The sequence below is a fragment of the Stegodyphus dumicola genome, chromosome 9 (genome assembly GCF_044657685.1).
Source record: "Stegodyphus dumicola isolate Sdum_Otavi_A_Nest chromosome 9, ASM4465768v1".
Lineage (NCBI taxonomy): Eukaryota > Metazoa > Arthropoda > Arachnida > Araneae > Eresidae > Stegodyphus > Stegodyphus dumicola.
In genome coordinates, this window is record NC_140776.1 from 141,819,649 (window position 1) to 141,845,702 (window position 26,054).

The 26,054-nt window shown below is 32.5% G+C and overlaps 2 protein-coding genes across 3 annotated transcripts in view; one reads left to right on the top strand and one right to left on the bottom strand.

Moving 5' to 3' along the window:
- The window catches only part of LOC118188885 (transmembrane protein 184C), a 46,523-nt gene extending 45,988 nt beyond the window's left edge, over positions 1–535 (top strand). The window contains exon 9 of the mRNA XM_035359404.2: positions 24–535. Within this exon, the coding sequence (XP_035215295.2) occupies positions 24–244 (221 nt within the window). The 3' untranslated portion in view covers positions 245–535. The remainder of the gene's footprint in view (positions 1–23) is intronic.
- An 11,601-nt stretch (positions 536–12,136) lies between these two features.
- Positions 12,137–25,528, bottom strand: Pomp (proteasome maturation protein). Of its 2 annotated transcripts, none has more exons than XM_035359403.2 (6): positions 25,445–25,528; positions 24,729–24,842; positions 20,756–20,816; positions 17,245–17,346; positions 12,355–12,451; positions 12,137–12,277 (listed from the first exon to the last, which is right to left on the bottom strand). In XM_035359403.2, exons 2-6 carry the CDS (start codon positions 24,824–24,826, stop codon positions 12,201–12,203), a joined length of 435 nt encoding a protein of 144 aa, XP_035215294.1. In that variant the 5' UTR covers positions 24,827–24,842; positions 25,445–25,528; the 3' UTR covers positions 12,137–12,200. The 2 variants fall into 2 exon arrangements, with proteins under 2 accessions (XP_035215294.1, XP_085680291.1); XM_085824165.1 differs by having other exon boundaries at positions 25,411–25,496.
- Between the last annotated feature and the right edge of the window lie 526 nt (positions 25,529–26,054).

The following is a 26,054-nucleotide window of genomic DNA, read 5'->3' on the forward strand; positions in this document are numbered from 1 at the left end:
TTAAACATGTATGTTTTTCTTAGGGAAAAAAGTAAAAATGTCGGTGTCTGGACGGCATTTAGCTGGTTATGAAGAAGAGAAGCAACTCCTTGTTCCAAATCAAGAAATGGACTATCCATCAAATGCTCCTATAAACTATGATAGCATAGGCAGTAATAGCAGTGCTACTGTTGTCAAATCTCCAGCAAACCAAAATGCATTTTATGAAGTACCTGAAGATCTGAGTCATGAAATCGAAACTTAATTATTTATATGTAATTTGAATTGTATCATAATCTTAGGTAATGGTTGATGTTAATTTTTTATTTTTGATGCAGAATTTAAATATAAATATTTTTAAATATAATGTTTGCTTTCTAGTCTAAGTTCAAAATAATCCATTAATTGTAAATTTTATGCAGCATAGAACCAAAACAAAAAAAAAAAAAAAAAAAAAAAAAACTTAAATTGTTTCTTTCTGTATATAATTACAATATTTCTATAGAACTTATGTAATAAAAATCACTCAATTTTGTATATTTTTTATTGAATATAAAAATTAGTTTTTATGAAAAATTTTGTGTTCAGTATATTTTTTCAAAATTTTAAAGTTTTTAAGATGCATTTAAAGTAACTGCTGATTCTTTTAAAAAGAACTTTTTTATTATTGTTATTAAACACTACATGTTTAATAACAATAATAAAAAAGTAGTGTTTAACCCTTTGCGGTCGGATTAAATTTGGAGATGGGTATGGTACTGGTCGGAATTAATTTCCGTCGATAGAGCAGGGATACATAACACACAAGTTTACGATGGATAAACAAGATTTAGTAATTCTTTTGTGAACTTTAGATATATCTTTATTCAATACACTAATCTAGTGATATGTTTTTGTATAAAAATTATGTTTTATAATTCTCCTTCGTGTGATATTTTTCAAAACACTCTCCAACATGCAGGCCAGGTTTTCAAGTGCATGTATCGCAAAAATAATTGGTTTGGTGCCTTCCATCCTTAATCTTTCTGTTTGAACATACACTACAGTCTTTACATTTTACAATGCCGCAGTATATGCACTTTTTCATTAAGTCTCTCTTCCTTATCAGTGGTCGATGATCTTCCTGGTTTTGAATCTGCTCCGTCATGAAAATCACCTACCAGTTGTGCCACCAATTTTCGGGCAAACATAAAATGTGGCATAGGTGTCCTGTTCTCTCTTCTAGCTGAACTTTGGGGAATTATTTTGGAATATTTTAAGAAGAGAGAATGTCTATTTATATTCTTTGGAATTCTATAAGATATTGTCGATTTCATTATGTTCAAAAGACGACTGACTCGCCACTGCGTCTTGCATGGCGAGCGCTGGGTCACAACTTTTGTTTAGATTAGATTACGTTATCTCCAATCGATGGAGCACCGTATTTGTTCATGAATGGGTTCTTTAGGCATTGAGGTTCATATAGGAAAAGTGTAAACTGATACATGAATGCATGCAGAATACGATTCGTATAGTTCCATGCTGTGATGGCTGAGAGCAGACAAACGACCGGAACAGTAAAAAGAATTTGGTGGCTGAGAGTGAACATACAACTGCAAAAGGTTAATAACGTGTTGTAGTGTTTAATAACAATATACATGAAATATTGTACAGTCAAAAGTCGTTAATTCGGACACCCATAAATCCGGACCTCAAAGCTAAAAACTTTCTGCGCATGCGCCGCGTTGGCACATGTGCACAGGCGTTTTACGCTTGCGCGTAAGACCTTGATGACTGCGCATATGCGTGCACGCAAGTGCAGAATACGTTTTCGAGTTCGTGTTTAATGAATAACGGACGGTGTAAGCTAAAATAATCTAATTATGTATTTCAGTTAATGTTAATGATTGCGTTGTTCCTTAATCTTCAAATTGGATCCCGCTTATTATTTTTTGCATACTGTAAGAGCAATTTTATAAAAATAAACTTGAACTTTCGATTATGTCAAATAGAAATTCCGAAGCTGGAATTTCCAAAGGATCTACAAAACGAAAGTATGTTTCCATATCCATCAAACAAAAAGTGGAATTGCTGCAAAAATTAGATAAAGGCATACCTGTCTCAAAGTTATGCAAGGAATATAACATTGGAAAGTCAACTGTATATGACATAAGCAAAAAGAAAAAGGAACTTTTTGATTTTTTTGTGGATTCCGACACCCCACTTGCAATGAGTAACAGAAAAAGGGTTCGTTATGCTAAAAGTGACGATCATGACTGAGTGATGATTGAATGGGTCAGACAGCGTTGCAGCGAGGGCGTGCCATTGAGGAGTCCAATGGTAATGGCTCAAGCCAAAATATTTCATGAAGAAATGAACTTAAACGGAGAGTGCACATATTCGACAGGTTGGTTAACAAAATTTAAAAATCGCCATGGTATAAGACAATTAAAAATTTCTGGTGAAAAATCTTCAGCTGATACTGAAGCTGCTGAACAATTTGCAGATGAATTCATCGAATTCATTACTAGTGAACAATTATCTGCAGAAAAATTTACAATGCTGATGAAACTGGTCTTTTCTGGCAATATGTACCACGAAATACCTTGGCAACCCCTACAGAAAAGGCTCCAACTGGTGTCAAAGATTCCAAAGCGAGACTAACAATTTTAGCGTGCGCAAATGCTGCAGGAATGCACAAGTGCAAACTTTTCGTAATCGGAAAACATGCACGACCTCGACCGTTTAAAGGAGTAACGATTTTCCCTGTTATATATCGCGCAAATAAAAGAGCATGGATGACACAAGTGTTGATGAATGATTGGTTGTAAAATCATTTTATACCCGAGGCTCGGCGACATTTGAATTCGGTTGGTTTACCTGATGACTCAAAAATAGTTCTGGTTGTTGATAACTGTTCGGCATATAATTCACTTAAAGTTTTAGTGAAAGATAATGTATCCGTGTTATTCTTCCCTCCAAATTGTACGTCTATCATTCAGCCTATGGATATGGGAATAGTGCACGCGCTGAAATGCAAATATAAAGCAGCATTTCTAAAATCTATGTTAAATTTCTTGAACAGTGGCAAGACTATTAAAAAATTTTTGAAATTTTTTAGCATAAAATCTGCCGTGTGGAGCATCGCAAGATCGTGGGAGGATGTGTCTCCAAGTACGTTAAAAAATGCTTGGCATAATTTATGGCCATCTACCATATTTCATGGTGAGGAGGATGAAGATGATAGCCACGAATTTGAAAGTTTTCGGGCATCGCAAACTAAAGGTGAAATTTTTCAGTTATTGGATTTTGTAAAGAAATGTGGAGAAGCGATAATAAATGAAGATGATATAAGAGAAGTTTTTCATTGCGATGACAATGCCCCAATCATCAATCAATTAACGGACAGCGAAATATGTAGTATGGTTCTAGATCCAGAAAATATCGCTTCCGATAGTGAAGAAAGTGACACAGACGTTATCGAAAATGAAACAATTTCGATTGACAAATTAGTCGATATTCTCGACACTGCAATTATAGGACTTGAACAGCGGAACTTTGTAACTGAACAAGAAATTATGTCTGTTTATAGAATTAAAGAGAAAGTATTCTCACATAAAACGAAACAACTTAAACAACTTACATTGATAGAAATGTTTAATAAACTAAACAAATAAATATTAAGCTTTTTTTTTTTTTTTTTTTTTTGTAAATTTTGTTACCCTTTAGATCATAATTGTTCTTTATTTCATAAATAACGGTTTCATATTTTTAATTTTAGAATTTCTGCATGCCATCTTACGAGATTTAAACTGATGATCTATAATCCGGAATCGCCAAAGTCCTGACGAGTCCGGATTAACGACTTTTGACTGTAAATTGTTATACATATTTCATGAATGAACCTTACACACTGATAGTAGCTATGCTAATTCAAAGGAAATGGGAAAACTGGTGCTAAAGCACAAATTTACTGTCACTTTTTGGGAGATAAAAACAAATGACACATGCATAGAGAGGTTGAAGAAAACATTACTATAATGCTAACATTAAAAAATTCTTTTCCTCTTCTAAACAGTTCTCATTCCAAATAGAAATAGGTTAGGTAAATTCAGGTTATATCACAGGTATTTTATACCTCTAATGCCTTTCGAGAAAAGTGTAAACACTGCTGCTACAACCTTCACCATGCAGTAGAATTTTAAATTAGAATAAAGCAGTCCTGATGTGATAATATTGCAAATCAGAAATCTGAATCCTGCATAGAGCAAAAAAGATGTTTATTATATCAAACATTTATTTCCTTTGTTATAAATAACTAATAGCTTTGTGAATTCTATTAAACCTTTTTTCCAGTTTTAATTCGAGATAATCTTACTTAAAGTTATACAAACATTTTCATACTGATTACTTAAAGTAAGCCGTAAAAATCGAAATTTATGCAAAATTACTAACTTATATAAGGTACATATATGATTTCTTACATTAGAAAAATCAGTTTTCATATGTACATATTTTTATACATAAGTGTTTATTATTAAGAGTCGTTTGATAAAGCACTAGAGGAATATGAAAAGGCTGCATTCTTACTAGCTTTTTTCCTTAAAACTCAATATAATGTCATAGAATTATTCATATCAAAGAACATATTCTAAATACGAATATTAAAAAATATAAATAACACATAGGTTTTCCGCCCTACTCTCCTACCCAAGTTTATTATTCAAATAATCTCGTTTTGGACAATCCTTATATAGTGTGACAACATATTTTTACAAACGATTTCTTAGGGTGAAGGTCTGCTGCATCTTCTATTCCTGCCAACCTTTTTACCCTAGTTTTAAGTTCTTTTGAGATAGATAGAATAGCAGCTCTTTTTAGCACATGTTCTTTTACATGCTCTAATGCTCAATCTTTGAGAAAAGCTCTTCGGTTCATATTCACTTGGTCGTTATTTGATCGATGAATAATAAAAGCAATTATACCTGCAATGTTCATTAGTCAGAAAAATACCATTAGAGGCCAGCCGTAGCATTTTCTTGAAACAGACTAAGTTCCACATAACTCATCAACAGTATAAACATCACCTTTTGTAGAGTTGCAAAAAGTTATCATTTCGAGCTTGAGCTGCTCTTTAGACAATGGATCGATTTGATTATCCTCATGCATGGATGATAGAACAAGAACCGGTTTACTCTTTTTTGGAACATATGAAGTAAGAGTTAATGCTTTACCTCTAAACACGAAAGGTACAGAAGCCTGGTTTATTTGGCAGAAATTCTCCTGGAATTTCACGCTTATTTTTTTGAAGTGTCCCAAAACATGTCAATTTTTGCTTTTTCAATAATTCATTGGCCAAAGGAATGCTCATGTACCAATTGTCCATAGTTATATTTCTATCAGTGCCACTTATGGGTGCAATAAGTCTCTTTGTACAACATCCAATGCCACATTTGATTGTCTATATAGTCCGACAGGCTGCTGACCTGCATAAATTCTAGGTTGTATGTGTAAAATGTAAGAGAATTGCACAAAGCAAAAGTTTTTATTTCATATCTTGGAAGCTTACTTTTTATATATTGTCTGAATTGGCACCTTTCTCAAGAGGGTTCTAATTTTTCGTCTATAGTACAATATTCAGATAAAGAACATATTTTTTGTATGTTTTTGATAAATATTTCAAAAACGTGTCTAATAAGTGCAAGTCTAGCCGTCATCTTTCGCACTGCTCGTAAATTAATGTCATCAAACCTAATACACTTCAACAGTACGTGGAATCGGTTCATAGACACTTATTTGAAAAATAGTTATTCCACTTCCGTCAGCTGACCACAAATCATTGCTTTGAGAAGTGCTGCACTCAGCACTCCAGCCTAATATGATAGGAAAAACGCCTTCAATTCAGCTACGTTTGTCTCTTGTGCATCACGTTCTTTAGAGTGTTTGTTTCTTATTGAAGAAATGTAAATGTTTGTTTATTTCACCTAATCTTCCATTATTTCTACTTCAAAAATTTGCAATAAACAGGGTTGCCACTCAAAGAGGAGAATGAAATTCCCTGACTTTTCCAGGTTTTCCAGGTATGTTTCGAGAAAATTCCAGTCTATCCGCGTAATGTACGTTGGCTGTGCTAAGAGGTAAATTAATTATGGTATTACTTGTACTGTGTAGCAAATTCACTTAATTATTCAATAAATCCCAGAGGACATTTATTCTTAATTATTCTTGGTACACTTTGTTTCATAATTTTGTTTACTTCAGCTTAAAAAACTTAATAAAATTTAAGATATATACATTGGATAACCAACTGTACGTTTTATTTAATTATTACTCATGATCATCCCCAGTTCAACACGAGGCTAATCCGATTCTTATAAACCACAACGCAATGCTAAAAGTTAGGTTAGATTTTAGGTAAATTTAATTTGTGTGAGGTGTATTCTTAAAAGGCACCTTAACACTTGAAAACACAAATATAATTATAATAGGAGTTGTTTTCTCCACTGAAGATTGAAATTTGAATCTGCCCAATCTGGAATAAAATAAGGCTTTTTTTGCAGACATTCTGCAGCTAAACAAAAGAAAGAAATCTATTTAATGATATTTTTTTACTAAATTGAGGTATTTTATATTTATTTCGCAGCATACATAAGGAAAAAATATGTGCATTAAATTTCGTGATGTCATCATACTGCTAGAATTAATTTCAGGATTATGCCAGAGAAAATTTCCTGAAATTTGGAAATATTATTTACTAATGATAAATAAATTTAGAGGGAAGAAGCAACATTAAATGATATGAATAACATAAAAATAAAGATATATACTTAAAAATTTAATTAGAAGAATCAACGATATTTTAGCGAATATAGTTACATATGGTTATCCTAGATGATTGATTACTATTTTTTTTATTTTACTACAAAATGACAAGGTATTTATTAAAAAAAAAAAAAAGATTTTGTGGTAAAATCCTAGTATACGAAATGGCCTTCGCATGATTTTGAAAATTGTCGCCAAGAACAAAATGACCCGTTTACTGCTCATCATCATGTCGCCAAATCCCGCTGTACCATACATGGAGATTATTCTGACCAAAGAACGTCTATGTAAAAAGCAGAGGGAAAATTTGCCAAGGGATTTGACGACGGAACGGCCAGAATTTCCCTCTCCGCGATGTGTACAGGAAATTGAAAAACACGTGTTAAGAAGAAAAGTTCTTTGACAAAGAAGAAAACTACGGAAATCCGTTTTTAAATTATTGCGAAAAATCCAAGAAGAAACGTTTTATCAAAGAACGTTTTTTCTTGGATTTTTAGCAATAATTTTAAAAACGGATTTTCGTAGATTCCCCCCCCCCCGTCAAAATAACTAATCCATGAATTAATTTACTTGCGCCAAAAAATATTTTCTTTTCCTTTAGAGTTTGAAGACATTTTAAACGATATTCATTTTATGAACTCTTGATAACGTGACCTTCGAACTTCGACACCGGTTTCGAGCTTTGGCGACAGATACTATATCGCGCATGCACAGCTGTTTCCCGCTATGATGGAACCGAGCCACGTCTGTTGCAGAGAGGTTTTTCTTCTTTACAATACATATTTTTTTAATTCTAACCTTCATGGTACAGTATACTAGGATTAAACCCATTTTGTTTTATACGAGAACAGGTACTTTCTTTAGTTCATGCACTGCACATGCGATTCTTGAGGTTACTGGAAACCAAAAGTTGCAGGAAACTTGCTTGCCTTTCTAAAAAGACAATCAAATCGGAGCTGCGGAAATTGGCTCTATGTCAGCAGCCCGAATGACACTCACGTGATACACAATTCGCCAAAAAAGTTATCTCTTTCGACGTCGGCGCAAAACTCGCCTTCTTTGGCGGGATTGTTGTATGAAATTCCCTGACTTCCAGATTTTGACTAAAACACTTAAATTCCCTGACTTTTTCGGTCAATTTCCGAATTCCCTGACTATTTCCGGTTTTCCAGGTAGCGTAGCAACCCTGAATAAACACTCAGATGGATTTTTCAAATTTCTAAAGCTTATCTTGACACCAGGTAAATGTGTCACTATATTGTGCAGCTGTGTTCAAACGTTTTTTGAGGGTAATTTTTTACTTCAAATTGTTCCATCTTTTCAAACATAAAAATCATCTGCTATCAAAGAAGATATGCTCCCTAAATCATGTGAATCAGCATATTACTGGTCAGAATCACTTTCAGAAATATTATCGCACTCAGAATCGGAATTTTCAATTTTGCTATCAGTTTAGATACTAGCGAGAACCCGCTGTCGTTACTGTTCTCGCTCATACGCACTCATCTCAATGAAATTCTCTCTAGAAGTGAAACATTAGTACACGCACAGGGTAGCTACAATCCCATAGCACATTCCTTTCCCGGGGGAAAAAAAAAAAACACAAAATCCCAAGGACACAGAAAATATTCCTCATGACGCCCCCTCCCTAATCTTGATAGCTCACATATGAACTTCCCTTATTTTCCAAGTAAAGACTACATGTGCCGTGGATTTTACCCCAGTGCGTGTGCTGACGGGTTAATAAACATAATTGTTTTCTTGTTATAATTTTTTATTGCAAACTACACTGCTTGACAATTGCTCAGGAACAACTGATTTATGCAAATTTTCATTCCCAACAGCTGTGCAGTATTCAGTACAGTGAACTATATAACTGACTTTTTTGAGAATCCATATGAAAATGCATGTAGAATATTCCATTGTATGAAAAATGCCATGAACAACTTGTATGTTATGGGAAATTTTAATGTAGACATAAATAATATTGTCTTCAAATTTTATGACCATTTTTCAGTGTCAGCAAAAAAGATGTGAAATACTTATAGCATTTTATGTATTTGTTGAAAGAAATTCTTAGATGTGCCTACTAGGTGGCTTTTTTTAAAGCCATACAATGAAATAAATGTAATTTCGTGCAAAGCATTAAGTTTTTATTTCTTAAGCAAACCACTGACTTTTCCAAACAATTATTGAAATTGCTTTTAATTGATCATAATTTTACAGTAATTACACCAGTTATTGAAATATACCGTATTTACGCAAATCTAATGCGCATCGTTTTTGGCCAAATGTAGTATTCAAAATTGGGGTGCGCATTAGATTCGAGTGCAAGTTCGCCGATGATGTCAACCAAATTTCTCGACTACATTTACCGTTACATTTATCGTTGACACATTATTGCATAGAGGATGCAAACTGCAGAGTACGTAGTCACGAAATGGAGGGCAAACAGAGAAGAATGTCATATGACACTACTTTCAAACGTAAAGTAATTCTTTATCCTGAAAAAATGGCAATAGAAAGGCAGGGAGAGAGTTCAACATAGCTGAGAGCAATGTTCGCTTGTGGCGGCAACAGAAATTGGCACTGTTTGCAACTAAAGCTAGTAGAAAGAAATTCACTGGCCCTCGCTAAGGAAGACACCCTAAAATTGAAGAAAAAGTTTTGGAATTTGTACGTGAAAGGAGGAAGAATGGACAACCTGTGACTAGTGACACCATAAGAAATAAAGCAAAAGAGGAGGCTGAAGTTATTGGAATACCGAAACAAGAGTTTAAGGCTAGCCATGGATGGGTGGATCGGTTTATGAAGCGGATGGGTTTATCTCTAAGACGCCGTACAACAATATGCCAAAAGCTTCCTGCAGATTTTGAGGGAAAACTACTAACATTTCAGTGGTATGTCATCACACTTCGGAAGGAAAAGAATTTTTCAATGGGGCAAATTGGCAACGCTGACGAGACGGCAATTTGGTTTGATATGCCTCATAACTACACCATTATGGAGAAGGGGACTAAGGAAGTTATCATCAAAACTTCGGGATGTGAAAAACAATGCGTAACAGTGATGCTGGCAATAACAGCAGACGGGTGCAAACTTCCCCCTTTCTTAATCTTCAAACGGAAAACATGCCCTAAAACCCCTAAGAATGAAAAGCTGTTCCCAGATGATGTCCTGAGTCGAAACCAAGAGAAGGGGTGGATGACGGAATCATTAATGCTCGATTGGCTCCGAAATGTATGGAAACGCCGTCCCGGTGGGCTCTCTAATCCACCATCAATGCTTTGGATGCATTTCGTGGTCATCTCACCGACGACGTAAAAACGAAGATGAACAGCCTAGGCAGTGATCTTGTTATCATTCCTGGAGGGATGACGTCTGTGTTACAACCCCTGGATGTTAGTATAAATAAACTTTTTAAGGAGTACGTTCAGGCGGAGTACGAAAAATGGTTTTGTGAGCCAAACCGTGTATTGAACCCAACAGGAAAAATTAAGTGTGCTGCACCGCACATTGTTGCACACCGGGTTTCTGCTGCCTGGAAAAGCATCGAAGCACCAATGATTGTGAAATCTTTCAAGAAATGCTGCATTTCAAATTCGTTGAATGGCAGTGACGATGACGTGCTCTGGAACGCTGAGGATGACGATGACGATGATGAGGAAAGAAGAAATGAATCTGCTTCTGACGAAGAGAGCTGCGAGGATTCCAGTGATGAAAACATTAGTGAATAAAGACGTTTACTATTAATCACTGATTGTAGAAACTGTTAGCTAGCTAGAAATGTTACGATTTATTTCATGTTCATATTTTACGATAGGTACCGTATATACGGTAGTGCTAATTAACAATGATTGTTTCACATGACAATAGCCCACTAATAGGTTAATTCTATGTTCTGCTACTTTATGTATAAATGTACTGTTGTATAAAATATGGTATCTAAATTTAAATAAAATTATCATACCATTAATTGATAGTTTATATACAAATCCATTGTTATATAAAATAAGATTCAATAAATTCCTCATATCATTGATGCGCATTGCATTCGCCGACAAAAATTTTTTTTATTATTTAAAGTTTTAAAATGGGGATGCGCATTAGATTCGCATAAATAGTAGTCATTGTTCTTGCATTTTTAATATCAATATTTGGCTCAGCTGTTGAAAGAATAAAAACAACTGATACAAATGTTTTCAACATTTTGACCAGCTTAACAAATAAGTTTAAATCTTGAAAAAATTAGGTAACCCAGAATCTCAAAAGATTATCGATGACTTTAAATTATTTCTTTCTTCAGCAATTACTTTAGAAGATTAATTTAGATAAAAATTCTACCTTTGAAAAATTGTCAATTCTACGTCCTAAATTATTCATTTCAGCACATCAGAAATTTGTTGAAGTTAATGAAAATTCGAAGCTATGAGAAAAGTTTGATTTGAATATGGATCATCTTTTTCATAAGGGAACATTATTTTTTTTTTAAATACAAGATCCAAAACATCAAACAGCAAATGGTACATGATTATTAAAATGCTGTTTACAAATGTAAATGTATTTTTAAAAGCATTTCATGTTTTCAATCCCTGCAACATCAGCGTATTGTGAAAGAATTTTCAGTGTCAACTAAATGGAAAATAGATGGTTGGTTAACTCACGAGTTAAATTTTTTCAAGCTTTTGTCTATTTCTGTATTAATTCTAATGATGTATATTTTGTGTTTAATGAAGTGACGATCTTATCATCTAAATTCCTAAAATGAAACATTTTTCGATCGCTTTCAAAGTTAAGAAATTGCTAATCTACATGAAATTATAAAATTGTATCATAATAATGAAAAAATAATTAATATAAACATATGTTATAGTATTCCTTGTGACTGGATAGAGTTATCAACCCTACTCAGACCTTAATACACAAAACTGATCTGAAAATGAATTAATTCTTTTTTTTTATGATATAGAAAGATAAAATAAATATTCGATATGTAATTTTATTCTTGAACTTTTTTTGTGTTTTACAATTAAAACAACATTATGAAAGATATTTCATCTGATTTTTTATTTATGATACCTTTACTATAAACACAGCCATATAGCATATTTCAGTTTTATCAAAACTACCAAAAATATACAGCAGAAATCTCTCATAAAAAAACACCATTTAAAAGAGCTAAAACGTAATGGCTGTGGCTGTATTGGCAAATTCTGATGATAAAATTAACAAGGAAACTTTTCAAAGACCTTAAGTAAAAGTTAATTCTCAGAATTTCGAAGACTTTTATAATTAAAAAAACTAAGTTTCCACCACAATAAAATTGCAACAAAGTTTAAGGAAAATAATTTACAAATTAGCTTTTTAAAAATTTTATTCACAAAATACATGAATGATATTTTAAACAATAAATTATCTTTTTACACATTAGGTCCGAAGAGAAATTTTTCCATAACCATATGTGGCGGTGCAAGCGATTCGATACCTTCCACAGGATCTACAAGATAAAGTGACATAAATAAGAACCATTAAAACTTTGATTTATCAATATAATGTTGTCTAAAAGTTACTTACCATTAAATACATAATCATCAAAATCAATTGTCTCATCTCGCCCTTCTAATGTTTCTAAAGCAATACTTGAGCTTGGCAAAAAGGGCAAACGTTGTATCTACAAAAAATAATAAAGGTCACTCACAGTAATAGAAAATATATAATAAATCATACATTCAGCAAAAGCTGATAAAAAATGTCACATTATAAATTTCTTATGTACAGCTATGAGCTTCAATATTTAGCCATAAAGTGAAAGAATCAAGTATTTTTTGTCATGGGAGACATCTCTATATGTCTTTCTGACAAAGCATGTCTCTATATGATGTCTTTTCATGACAAAGCATGGTACAGTTACAGTTATGGCAATATATGAATTAAGAAATCACAGTTATACAAATGAAAATGTACTACAATTGTGGTTGAAATATGCATTAAATAAATTAAGAACTGAAGTGAAACATGAAATATCAAAGTATTTATATTGTAGTAAAGCCATGTTCAGTTCTTCAATGGAGTCTCTTCAAGGCAGTAAGTAATACACAAAAAATCGATCTATCACTTGTGTATTACTGTCTTGAAGCAGATAACCTGCTGTTTACTATTCCAGCAGGTTATCCACTGGGGTTCATATCCATGGGTGAGCATGCAGTGCCTAATGACTATTATGTAATTTGTTTTAAAACTATTTATATGAAGCCACAAGGAAGAAATGAACAGATTTACTCAAGAAATAGATGTTTGGCTTCCAGACAATGCCCATCTACATGTTGCTGTTATAATAAATAAATTTTGCATGAATTGCTCCAAGAGGACTGTCTAAAACTGCTATCAGACGGGACAAAAATGTTCCTTAACTTCTTGTCGAACAAAACTTTTCCAGAAACTTTAGATAAATTATATAGTTAAGTTCCATGTTTCATCCTTCTTTTTGACTGGTTAAGTTAAACGTAGTGTTGAATGGAATATTTTGGTGGTTATCATAAAATATTGAAGATAGAAGCCTGTAGTATTGCAAGAACTCATTTCCTTGAAAAATTCCATACTTTGTTTTGCATCTATATGGGTGATAACAGCATAAAACTGATTTGTCAATACTAGAATATCCTGCATAAAGTGCAGACATAATGACACATAATTTCAGGTAATTCTTAACATTGAAGAGAGACGCATGTTACTGTCAGTTGGCAGTTTGGTAATTTTTACAGAAGAAAAAGAAGTACTGTTCTGTTATCAGGGGGCACCGGGTCCAGAAATGTCTATATGTGTATCTGTGTGTGTACACACATATATACACATGTGCATACATATATACACTTCTAAATCTGGTCCTGATAACAGAAGAGTACTAAAAAATAATAATGATTTATAACTGCAAAAAATATTTGACATAACTACATATATTTGAAATTTTAATTAAGTTATTGACTCCAAAAATGAGTCAGTAACCTGCTTACAAGCAGGTTCTTGTATGCTTACAAAAATCACGGTAAAAGAATATAAAAAAATGGCAAAGTTGCTTGTTAAAAGTCAAAAAATGTGATGCATATGGTTGCATGATATGCATACAATTGCCTTATGCACATGTTTGCCAGAATTTGATGCTATTTTAAAATTAGGCAACTTCTATTGTGTTACATAGGGGAAAAAATGTTAAAAATTATTTTGACAAATAAACTGACTTCTTACGACGACAAAAAAAAAAAAAAAAAAAAAAAAAAAAACTTCTAAGTACTCTTACATAAAAGAGAAACTATTCTTGACTCATAAAGTCAAAGAAAAAAATTACTATCCTCCCTGGTGTTTTGTTAGAATCAAAGATTATTATCAAACAAAATGTAAAAATACATTTCCGTAACACGCTATCTCTCTCTAAAATAAAACTAGATCCACTGACTTTCTTAAAAGGCATAAATATCACTCTATAGATAGCCACTAAAGCACTTTACATTTTAAATACAACTCAGAACTCTTCAAAACACCAGGGAAAGATAAATCTCACACCAAAGAATTCTAATCACCAATTCATATAAATTAATTAAGCCAATCGTACAGTCACAAAACTCTAAAAATTGATTCTTTTACTACCGCAACTGATTACATACTCAGGTTTGAATTGAAGTAAAACCATGTTTCAGTAAAGAACACATGGGTGACCTACAGTAGACCACAATTAAAACTCAAAAGAAACATACAATAATTAAATCAATAAAAGAATTTTACTTAATATTCCAAAAGGTTTATAATTTAGATAGCTGGAGAGACTACCCCTACAAAACATTTTTTAAAAGTACTCATTTCATTTCAATCTCATTTTTAACATTATTCAATTTGTACAAAAATCATAGTGAAACACCTCACAGTTATTAATCTTTTAAACATGTACTCAAGAATTTAAATTCAGGACAATTAAACATTGAAAAAAAAAAAATAACTAACACCATCTCAACTATAAATTACTCATAACACTTTCTCAACTATTGATTGATTGATTAACAGCAAATATTCGAATTTTAATCTACATAAAAATGTCAGGTAAAGCTTTAGAATTTAACATCTCCAAAATCCTAAAGATTAATTATTAAAAGAGAAGCAAAAATGAAAATATAAAGTCTCTTACAGAATCCGCGTACACATGTCTGAAGGACTCGGGGAGCTGCCCGGAACCAATCACAAAACACTGAAACAATAACTGCCAGAACTTCATCGATGTCAGGAAAGCCGATACTAAAATCTGTATCGGCTTTCCTGAAATCTGAATCTGTATCGAAGGCACTGAAATCTGTATGAAATCTGAATCTGTATCGAAGGCACAACGGGAATTTTCGCATAGTTTCACTTTCCATCGTTGTCAGGAAAACCAAGTCAGGATGTCTGTTTAAATCACAATGGGAAATTTCTAATAATTCCAGCACTATCCTCCGTCTAGCAGCATTTTAACTAAAAAAAAAAAAAAAAAAAATCAGCCTTTCCTTTTATTTTGAAGTTCTTATGAAGATAACAGAAAACGGCAGACATAAGGAAATAACGATTTTCCTCTTTCCACATTTTCCAAAGCAAACTGGAAATTCAGCGCGAGCAATTCAGACTCAACTCTTCCACAAGTAGAAAACGTGAGATCAAAAGTTGCCAGTCAAGGAAAAATGCTGGACCTAGCCCCAGATCTTCAACCGATTTCGCTGAAGTCTAACCGATGGGAGCCCCTGACGAGCTCGGATCTGCCCCCGTGGCCAGCACCTCGGAGATAGACAATATTAACCGCACTCGCCGGGCTAAGCTCCTCTCAAAAGTAGATCAAAAATGGACCAAATCTCACAAAAATTCTCCCTCCTCCTTTCATGCAATGGCTTAAGAAAACTCGCTTGACTCTCAAATGAAACCCCTCTAATTCACTATTGACTCAAAAAATACTAAAATTTAAAATTAGCCAATCTTAAGCGAAACTTGAACTCCCTCTAGCCAACTAAAATAGAGGTGATAAATAACTACCAAACTTCGAAGAAAATCAGACCCCTCACAAAAATGACATACCCTTCTTTATCGCACCACAGAGGAGTGTTTCTAACCCATAATTCAGTAAAACTTGCAACACCAGTAAGTAATAAACACATCACCCAGTTCTCTACTCCAGAAAGGCTGAAATACACCCCCACACCCTAAACAAGTGGTCAAGTCCACACCCTAAACAAGTCGCCCCCACACCCTAAACAAGTGGTCAACCCCACGAAAAGAGAAAAGGAAATTGCAGCTGGGCAGTTCGACCCCTGACCCTCTAAAGAAGCCGCCTTGTGAGATCGAAATATGCCAGCGCCCTTTTATCTTTATCCCATCTTCAGCTAAACTTAAAAGAGCTTTGCCGTAAACGAACAAAAAATTTAAACAAAACTAAATATTAAATATTAATCCTTAAATAAGAACATTACATATTCATTATTCACAGTAAAATAATATAATCACTAAGAATTCCCTATGCACAGTAAAATATGTAATAATTATACACAACAAAATAATACATGACAATTGGAATATGTGTGCTAATACATAAGTATCAAAAGGCAGTTATGCCAGAAGAGGTACTCCACTTTAGAAAGGAAATAAAAAATGTCACACACACAAGTCTAAGAGGATGTCACAAATCCCACATCCACAAAAAATTTAGAATCTAAGAGGATGTCACAAAAACACAATCTATTCCATGTTTTTTAATTGTTGATAAAATGATATATAAAATAGGCCCATAGTCAAAAAGAATGTTTTAAGGCTTTTCATTCAGTCTATATACAAAAGAACTAGTATATAGAACAAAGTCCAAATCTGGAATCATTATGACTTCAGCAATTCTGGATTTTAGATCATCAATTTAAATGTATACAGAGATGGCAATAGGCATTGCTTATTGCTTAGGTCAGTCAGAGGAATACTTCCCTGCTTCCATAGAGCCAGTATGCCACATTAGGTGGTAAAAATTTTAGAATTTAATGGGAGCATAAAAATTTAGATCCCACACATCAGGCAGCAAAATTCATAGTGGTGATCTTGCCCCCCCCCCAACCACTCGAGAGCCATAAGTGTGATCCTGGCCAACATCTATACTATGCCAATCAATGTATTTTTCTTGGCTACAATGCAGCTTCATAGCCAGCAGGTGTTTGAAAGTGATTGTAGGAATTTCAGTTATTTGAGAGAAAAATCGCTTTTATGACATACATGCCTCTTTTGTTGATATTCTTCATTCCTAGATTTTATGGGGGGGGGAAGTTCTCTTATTATTTTTACTTATTTATTTGTTTACATTTTGGTTGGTGGTCTGGAGGCCCGAATATTGAATTACTTTATTTTACAAGTGCAAGTGTTTAAATAATATACATGTTAAACTACATTTATAAAGGACTTATTCAAGAAAGATTTTACCTTTTTTACAGCATTTTTTTCATGCATGATTTTTAAAGGGGCTGCAACTCCTTGAACAGAAGCAAGAAATGCCAAGCACATTTTCTCAGCATTTGCTTTAAACTAAATAAAAATATCAACACTATAATTGAAACTTTACAGATAATGTTCTATTATAATAGTAATATAATGTTAGTTTAAATAAAATTTGATTAAAATGGGAACATCAGCATAATGAAGATAAATAGAAAACTATATAAAATAAGACAACTTTTAAATACATGCAACATATCATGAAAATGCAAGAACAAAAATAATGCTACATACATAGCTGCTTACTTTGTTTTCCAAAATAATTATTGTTGCTAAACTGAAGGATTATCCACAGAAATCCCTCTCTGCCTTATTCTTGACAATATGTGCATGCATTATTTGAATCTAAATTACTTAAAATAATTACACATCCTAGCTTAGTTTCATTATGTTGATGATTGATCTATGAGCACTGTTTAACAGGAAAAAAGAAAATTTTCAGTCATGAGACATTTTATTTGGTTCACTTTTTAACTTGAAGTCATCCTGTGTGTTTGTTTGTTGATGCCTTGGTCATACGCAACAAATCTAACTTCAATACCTTTATCATAATTCTTAATAAGGTTGTCTCCCCTAGCACATCAAATCTTGTCATCCTGCTAAACATATTCTGGTTTCATTTTCTTACTTTCATTTCTCATGCACTCAAAGTTTGCCCATCCAAAAAGCTCTTAATCGAGAAATTCAACTATTTAAGTATGATTACAATTTATATAAGTTTCAATATCTTATACTATTGACCATTTAAGTATCTTATACTATTGACCATTTAAGTATGATTACAATTTATATAAGTTTCAATATCTTATACTATTGACCACATGGTTAAAAAACTGTCATCTCAACACAAGAGAAAACATACTTGGACTGATTACGATATTCAATTTTTTCTATCAATACATAAATTGTATGCAAAAATATTGGGTAAAACTGAATGGATTTTACATATATTTTCATGTTTTTCCCTCCTGCTAATAAAATTTGCCACACGAAATTTACACACCATTCTAGATAACAATTTCTCAAGTCTCTATGGTATTCCTTGTTGCTGTGATTTAATATACATTGCTCAAAGTAAACCTTAAAATTCATACTAAAATGTATGAGACTTATATTCAGAAAAAAAAAAAAAAAAAACTCATCAAACCTCTACTGATCATTACGTCTGGTAAAAAAAAAAAAAAAAAAAAAAAAAAAAAAAAACATCTATTGCTCTCCAGCCAAAATTATTAAAGCCTTCCTGTAGTCCTGTCTAGCCTTCCTGGAGGTGTTTTATATTAATAAAATCATTTGGATCTTGTTAATAATCCTGAATGTATTCCTTCTTTAGCATCACCTTTTCAAGAATCTTTTTCTAAGTTGGGTTAATCTTTAGTCTACGGTTCCACTTGGCGAATCTTTGACAAGATTGGCGCCACGAAGGATCGGCACCAATTTCAAGATGGTGACGATCCTTTCACCCCCTACAGAAAATCAAAACAAGAAATCAAACACTTACGCAAACTCTGCGTTCATGTACACATTGGCCTATTTTAACTTAAAGAACATCAGATAATTGCACAAACTAGGCATTGCTCACTAATTTAACTCTATCCATGTACACATTAACCTATTTTAACTTCATCAGAGAATTGCACAAACTAGGCATTGTGCACTAATTTCACTTTCTCCATGCACACGTCGATCTATTTTCACTTAATCAGAAAGCTAAAACAAAGTTAAAACTATCATGTTAACCAGAAAAAAATTCGCTGCTGTCTTAACACACAAACACGAACAAATAACCAAAAATACATATTTCCTAACATAAAAACATTAAACAACATAAATTAACACACAGACACCAATAAATAAATAAAACATTAATTCTTTAACATATGTTTTCTTCACGTGCATACCTTTACACCTCCTAACATCATCCTCGTCCATGTAAGCAATTCAATTAAATATCTGGTCATTTTGGTTCATCCGCTGTTAATAGCGGATAAATACATATAATAGCATGCAAGAAAGCCATAAATCAGTTCCTTCTATTTTATGCACTCCTTCCAAACAGTCGTATCCAGAATAATATACTCGTTTATAACACTAAGCAAACTTTCAGGCACCACTTTCAAAAAACATTATGCACATGCAACCTAACATAGCAATTCAAAATCTATGGTCTATACAAAAGGATTACTATTACAAAAAACAACCAAAATTTCAACTTAACACATTTGGCAATGTTCGCAATTTTCCCCCATGACTAGTTTCACCAACATTATCAACATTACGGTTACCAAAAAACTTACTTCACGCAGCGGGCTTCCAGATTTCAAGAACAACCAATACCACTTGGTGATTTTTTTCAGACAGAAACCAAGCAGAACCATACAGTAAAGTTCAACCTCAAAGTTGCTTCTCCTTTATTTCATGCTTTCATTACATAAAAATTTAACTTTCTTTTAGCATTAATTTCAATAAAAAAATAATCAGTTTACATGATAAAACATACTTTAGTCATTTTAGGGAAAGTTCACTACAACGTGTTCATAAAATGCTAGTATTTAATAAAGAGGCCTCATAAATTCTTAAAGATTAATGATAAATTTTAATAAAATCACTCTGATACTCACTAATTAACTAGCCAACTCTCTTGCAAAGTCACTAACTTAACATACAAAAAAATAGTAGCCATTTAAAAAAGTAAGGCATTAACAAGGATTAATGATAAATTACATAAAACAGAAATAAATTTATGAAATTAAAAAAGTATGAAACATTGAAAAATACATAAAAAAGCATCTATAATGAAATATAACAAAATAAAACAGCAAAAAAGTCTGTATTAAAACACTTAACTTTTGTTTTTCATGGTCTTCTGCCCATGTACACATTAACCTATTTTAACTTAAAGAAAAAACACAGAATTGCACACATTAAGTTAATGAAATGGACAGTCCTACACTCTCTATGACTAAGCAAAATGCCATATTTTTGAAAAAATGCAACCTTTTTTTTTTTTTTTTTTTTTTTTTTTTCTCATTAGCATACAAAGTCCACAGTAGCTTTATGATTTGTTATCAAAAAAAAATCAACACACTCATCAAAACAAGCAGAAATCACAAACGTGAATTTTGAATTTCAAAACTGAACATAAATGCACCCACAACAATTGGTGGGTGGCAGATAAATACATTTTTGTAAAATTTTGGGTTGCTTATTTTGGCAACTTAGCACTTTGCCCAGCAATTCTTATCAGAGTTGAACAGATTATCAGAGTACTATTACTTTTTATCAAAATTTATCTTATTAATGTTTAAATTTGCCACTGAGTTGTCACTAGCTGCATTTATCATGATTTATTATTTTTAATGCAAGTAATTAAAAAATTTAATTGTTTTTAATGCAAGTAGTTCTAACATAACAAATATATTATTGCAAAACTATAACTTACATTTTTTTCTGAGTGCTCTAAAGGATGAGGGACACACATCTGACTTCTAACTGAGACAAATCTGTAATATAAGTACTCAGCATGAAAATGAATACAACTTATCGAGTTTAATGCAATTAATTTTAGATACTGGATGCTAATTTGTTTTTAATTAATGATAGCAATAGTATTTTATATATATATATACATAGCATATTCAGAAACAAAGTACTGTTTCATTCTAGCGCCGTCGTAGTGCTGTGGTAGGTGTCCTGCCCATGGGCACTAGTCTTTCTTGTTCACTGACTTTCAATTGTCGCCATTTTGGTTGCTCTATGTTGTGTTTTCAGTTTGCTGTGCACATTCAAAATGTTTAAGACAATTAGTTCTCCCACTGACTGTGAGATTCGTGCCATGATTAAATTTTTTAACGCGAGGAATGTTAAACCGGACGAAATTTATCGTCAAGTGACAGAAGTTTACGGTGAATACACGATAAGTGATGGAATGGTGAGAAAGTGGGTAAGAATCTTTAATGCAGGTCGAACAAATGTCCATGCCGAGGCTCGGAGTAGTCGGTTGTCACCGATGATTTGATAAGGAAAGTTGATGAAGCAATTCATGAGAACAGACGCTTTCTTCCCAGAGGTGAAACCATTAATGCGGCACGATATTGTGAGACTTTAACAAAACTAAGGCATGCCATTCAAAACAAATGAAGAGGAATGCTCAGTAAAGGAATTGTGTTGCTCCATGACAATGCTCAGCCCCATACTACTGGTGTCACTCAATCGTTAATTCGACAGTTTCATTGGGAGCAGTTCGATCACCCGCTGTACAGCCCGAACTTGGCGCCGTCCGACTATCACTTTTTCTTGCACATGAAGTGCGAGCTTGGTGGCAAGCGCTTTGGATCTGACAGCGAAAAATGCTGTGGAGTCGTGGTTATCGAAACTGGCGGGAAGTTTCTTTGACGATGGTATACAAAAACTGGTCACCCACTATGACAAGTGTTTGATCATTGGCGGAAACTATGTTGAAAAATAGTTTAAGACATGTATTTTCATGTAAAAATAAAATTGGATTCGAAAAAATTGTTTTACTATTTTTTTTTCAAAACGGTACTTAGTTTCCGAATACGCTTCGTATATATATTAAATTGATTAACTTATGTAAAATTACTACAAACTACTTTATTTTTAAATATATTTTTATTTCTAGAATGGTTTACCTTTTGATCATCTGTGAAATGCATGCAACTTGAAAGTACTTCAGTAAATCAGTAGCCCATAAGTTAACCTAATCACGTAAGTTCACTTAATCATGCTTCTTCAATCGGGGAATTTTTAATTTTTCTACATATTCAAGTAAGGGCAGATGTGAGAAAGTTAAAATCATATCTGTTAGTTTAATCTTTAATTTTGAATATCTCTTTAATTTTTTTCTCCTGACTGTGATGGAAAAAATTTAAAGAATTGCAGAAAGTTGGCTAGCAAGCAATAATTCTACTTCCCCCTCCCGTGCACAACATAAGGTAAAAAAAAATTCATCAGTGATTGATGCTGTCTCTTACAAATTTAATAAAAAGCGAATACTGCGCTTTGTGTAATTGTTCATTTGAAGGATAAACTTTGCACAAGCTTTGTCACAAACATACAGCTAACTGAGTTGACAAGATCTTTTTTATCTTGATGCAGTTTATTAGTCCAACATACTTAAAAAATAATCTGGAGAACTGTTTAAGATAGCAAAGTAAAAGTGGCTGATCTTTAGAATATGGTAACTGGTAGTTTGGCGACATTTTGGAGGCGATAAAGGTTACTACCTGGGACTTTGGTAATAATGTGAGCAGTACTCAGTTCCGATTATGCATTATTTTGTGTGAGGGAAATGAGAGATCATGGGATATGTCATGTGATATTAATGGACGAATTACGGTTCTTTAATCGGAAAAGGGGGGAAATCGGGAAAAAATCTGGAAATTTTGTATTTGGCTTTATTCTGTGTTGTGTGAAACAGTGTTCGTTAATTTTTGGATCCCATGGCCCTAACTAAAGTGAATTCGAAATGGGTATTTAGTGGGATTGAAAGGGGTAGTAATAAGAGTTTCTTTAAGGTTGTGTGAGATAGAAGTAAAGATGTTTTATTAAGTTATTTATTTTACCTGGTACCTTGCTGTGAACTATAAGTATGATTTTAAAGATCCTGAAACAGGCGCACATACGCTTGCTTTTTATTTAGCCGAGGAAATAAGAAAAGTTTATCGGACACGTAATCAAGATTCTGAAGAAGATTAGGTAAGTTAGTATTTTTAATTATTTCAGGATATTATTTTTATGCATTGTTCTAAATGTAAGGTGGAAGTAAAGTAATTTGGTATTATTGGGAAAATTGTTATTAGCAATGATTTAGTTTAAACTAATTAGGATTGTAAGCTAATTTTTATTAATTTAATGTATGTGCTTATTTATATTTTAAGTAGTGTTTTTGAATTTAATTATATTTTAATTAAATGATAGTTATTTTGCGAATTTTGTGTATGTAGGAATTTGTTATACGTTTTAGTTGAAGTAAACATGCATGGAAATAATTTAAATATTTGACACTAAGTGTTTGTAATGCTTGCGGTATGAATTCGTTGGTGACATTTATAATATAATAGATGATTTAGAGGTAAAAGTTTTTGGATATTTTATTTATTTTATATGTGGAAATGTTCATATTTGGAAAGGGTATATACTTTTTCGCGATCAGGTAATTTCATATATGTTCTTTTTACCAGGTTTAAAGATTCAGAAAATTGTCATGTATTTTCGTGAAATTTTTCTAATTTATGAGAAAAAAGCAGTGTACATGGATATAGTGAAGAGTGTGCAATGCCATTTTTGTGTAATTCTGGGATGTTTTTTTTAAGTAAAAATAAGTCGATGTGTACATGGTTTATGTGTATGTGTTATTTTGAAAAACGCATAAGGAGTATGGTATTGTGCACTTTTTCCCAATTTTGCAGTGAATATTTATCATGATTAAGCAGTTTTGTTAGATAAAATTTCTAGCATAAGTGTAATTCGGCTACTAGATTGTTGGAAGAAGTGTTCAGTAGATAAAAAGAAAAGAAACATGTCTTTGCTTCGTGAAGACAAAATGGCGGCGAGAAAAAAAAAATAGAGGGTTGCCGTAGGAGAGTTGGTCGCCAAATTACCATAATCTAAAGATCAACCGTAAAGGTTTTATCAGTTAACACTTAATATTTTTTGTTTATTTTAAGGAAACAGAAATAGTAGTGTAATGAGAAACAACATATTTTATTAGTGTATTTTTCAGAATATAAATAAGACTTTAAGTAAATCATTAAATATAAATTTTATCATCTGTGGTAACAGAATTTAACCTAACCCATAACCTATTTCTATTAGTAAACTAATACTGAATGTCAACAAAAACTACAGCCCCAATCCATCAAACATTTAACAAAAAAAAAAAATTGATTTTTTTTCCCGAGGGGGGGATTCTACATTTCTTGCAATGAAAATGAGTAATTTTATTTTATCACTTGCAGTTCTTTTATTTCAAAGATCATAATAACACTAATAATAATAATATTGGAATATAAAACAAAACAACAACAACAACAACACACACACACACACAAAATAAAAAACAGCTTACAAGGATCATCTTCATTGAAGAGCAAAATGCACAGTAAAATGCTAACATTAGATTAATCTAAAATTTTTGAATATCTCAAGAGAAATAGATATCATTTCTTTTATTCTTCTGTTCAATTTTAAAAAAAGTTCCAAAATAATATTTTTACTTTTTTTGAAGGAAAAAAAAAGAATCTTAAACTACGCTTCCTTGAACAGAAGTTTTCTATAAAACCAACTTTAATATATACCTGATTTCCATTTTACTTTGCTCCTCTACACATATCATGTTACAACATTAAAAAAAAAAAAAGAACAAATTAGAAACAAAACAAAAAAACCCTCACCCATTTGTCATTGTGTTACATGTACCATATTCTCCACTTTCAGGAATCTGCACTTTTTCAAGGGCATGATGCTGAGGTTTCAGAGATGGAAAATCCATTTTCGAGTTTGATAATCTGAGAAGAAAATAATTTGTTTACTTTCAACTTACTAAATTACATTTAAATAAAAGTACATAAGAAAACGTTTTTAATACTTTTATGTTGGAAATACAAAGTAATTTAGATTAGAAAACATAAAAATCTACGCAGGTGGGCACTAAGCTGTCTATTTTTGGGAGATAAATAATAACTTTCCCTCATTCTTTTTTTAAATAAAACAATTTGTTAATCTTTCCGAATACGTTTCTAAAGTCATAACTTTAATTTAAATACCTATATCAAAGATCTGAAAGTGGATTTGATAATTTTATTTTCAAAAGAATAACAGTCCATCTTGTTTTCCTAATATACAATTTGACAAACAGCGATTATAATCATTTTCTGTGTATTTCTAATTAAACTTGGATACCCTAGTAATATTAGTTGCTGAAACAAACATGACTTTAAAATCAAAAGATAGTAAACATTTTAGCCTGGCTGCCGCATTTTGGGAAATTCATGGCAAAATAAAAATATTTCCCTAGAATAAATAACCAGATTATCATGACATGCATAGTAAAAAACGTTTTAAATTGAAGCTTACAAAAGTAATTTGGAAACAAAATTCGCTTACTCACTTCGCCGATGACAACAGACAGACAGACAAAGTAGACAGATGTCTTGTTTTGCACCCGCTAAATCTTTCTGCGCCGATGGGCGAAAAATCAAGCTTAGGTGCGAAGAAAGAGGGGCAATTTCATATTCCAGAGGAGAGTAAAAAAGAACTTCGTACATTTTGTACAAGTTCAAAAGGCCAGGAAGAAAAGATGGGACAAAATAAAATTTAAAATAAATGGCCCAAAAAATAATAGAGGGGGGAAAAAAAGGGCCTATAGAAAGAAAAGGAAAAGAAGTAGAAAATATCCTAAAATAAAACGATTGTGTCCATGAGTGTAGTTAAAAACAGAAGAAGCTGTCTTCATTTACAATAAATAGTGTCTCACAGATGTGTGTGTAGTGAGTGTGTTTGGTAATGTCGAATAGATGTGGTACTGGGAAAAGAAAAAAAAAAAAGGTGACAATGTTAAAATGCTTCGTATCAAGGTATTTAGCATGGAATACAAAGTAATATGTATGCTTGCAACCTGAGACACAACAGCAAAAGACCCATAACATCAGACAAAAGTATATATTAATTTAACTGAAGTAACTTATGCTATTTTCCTTCCCAACACTTTCATACATTTT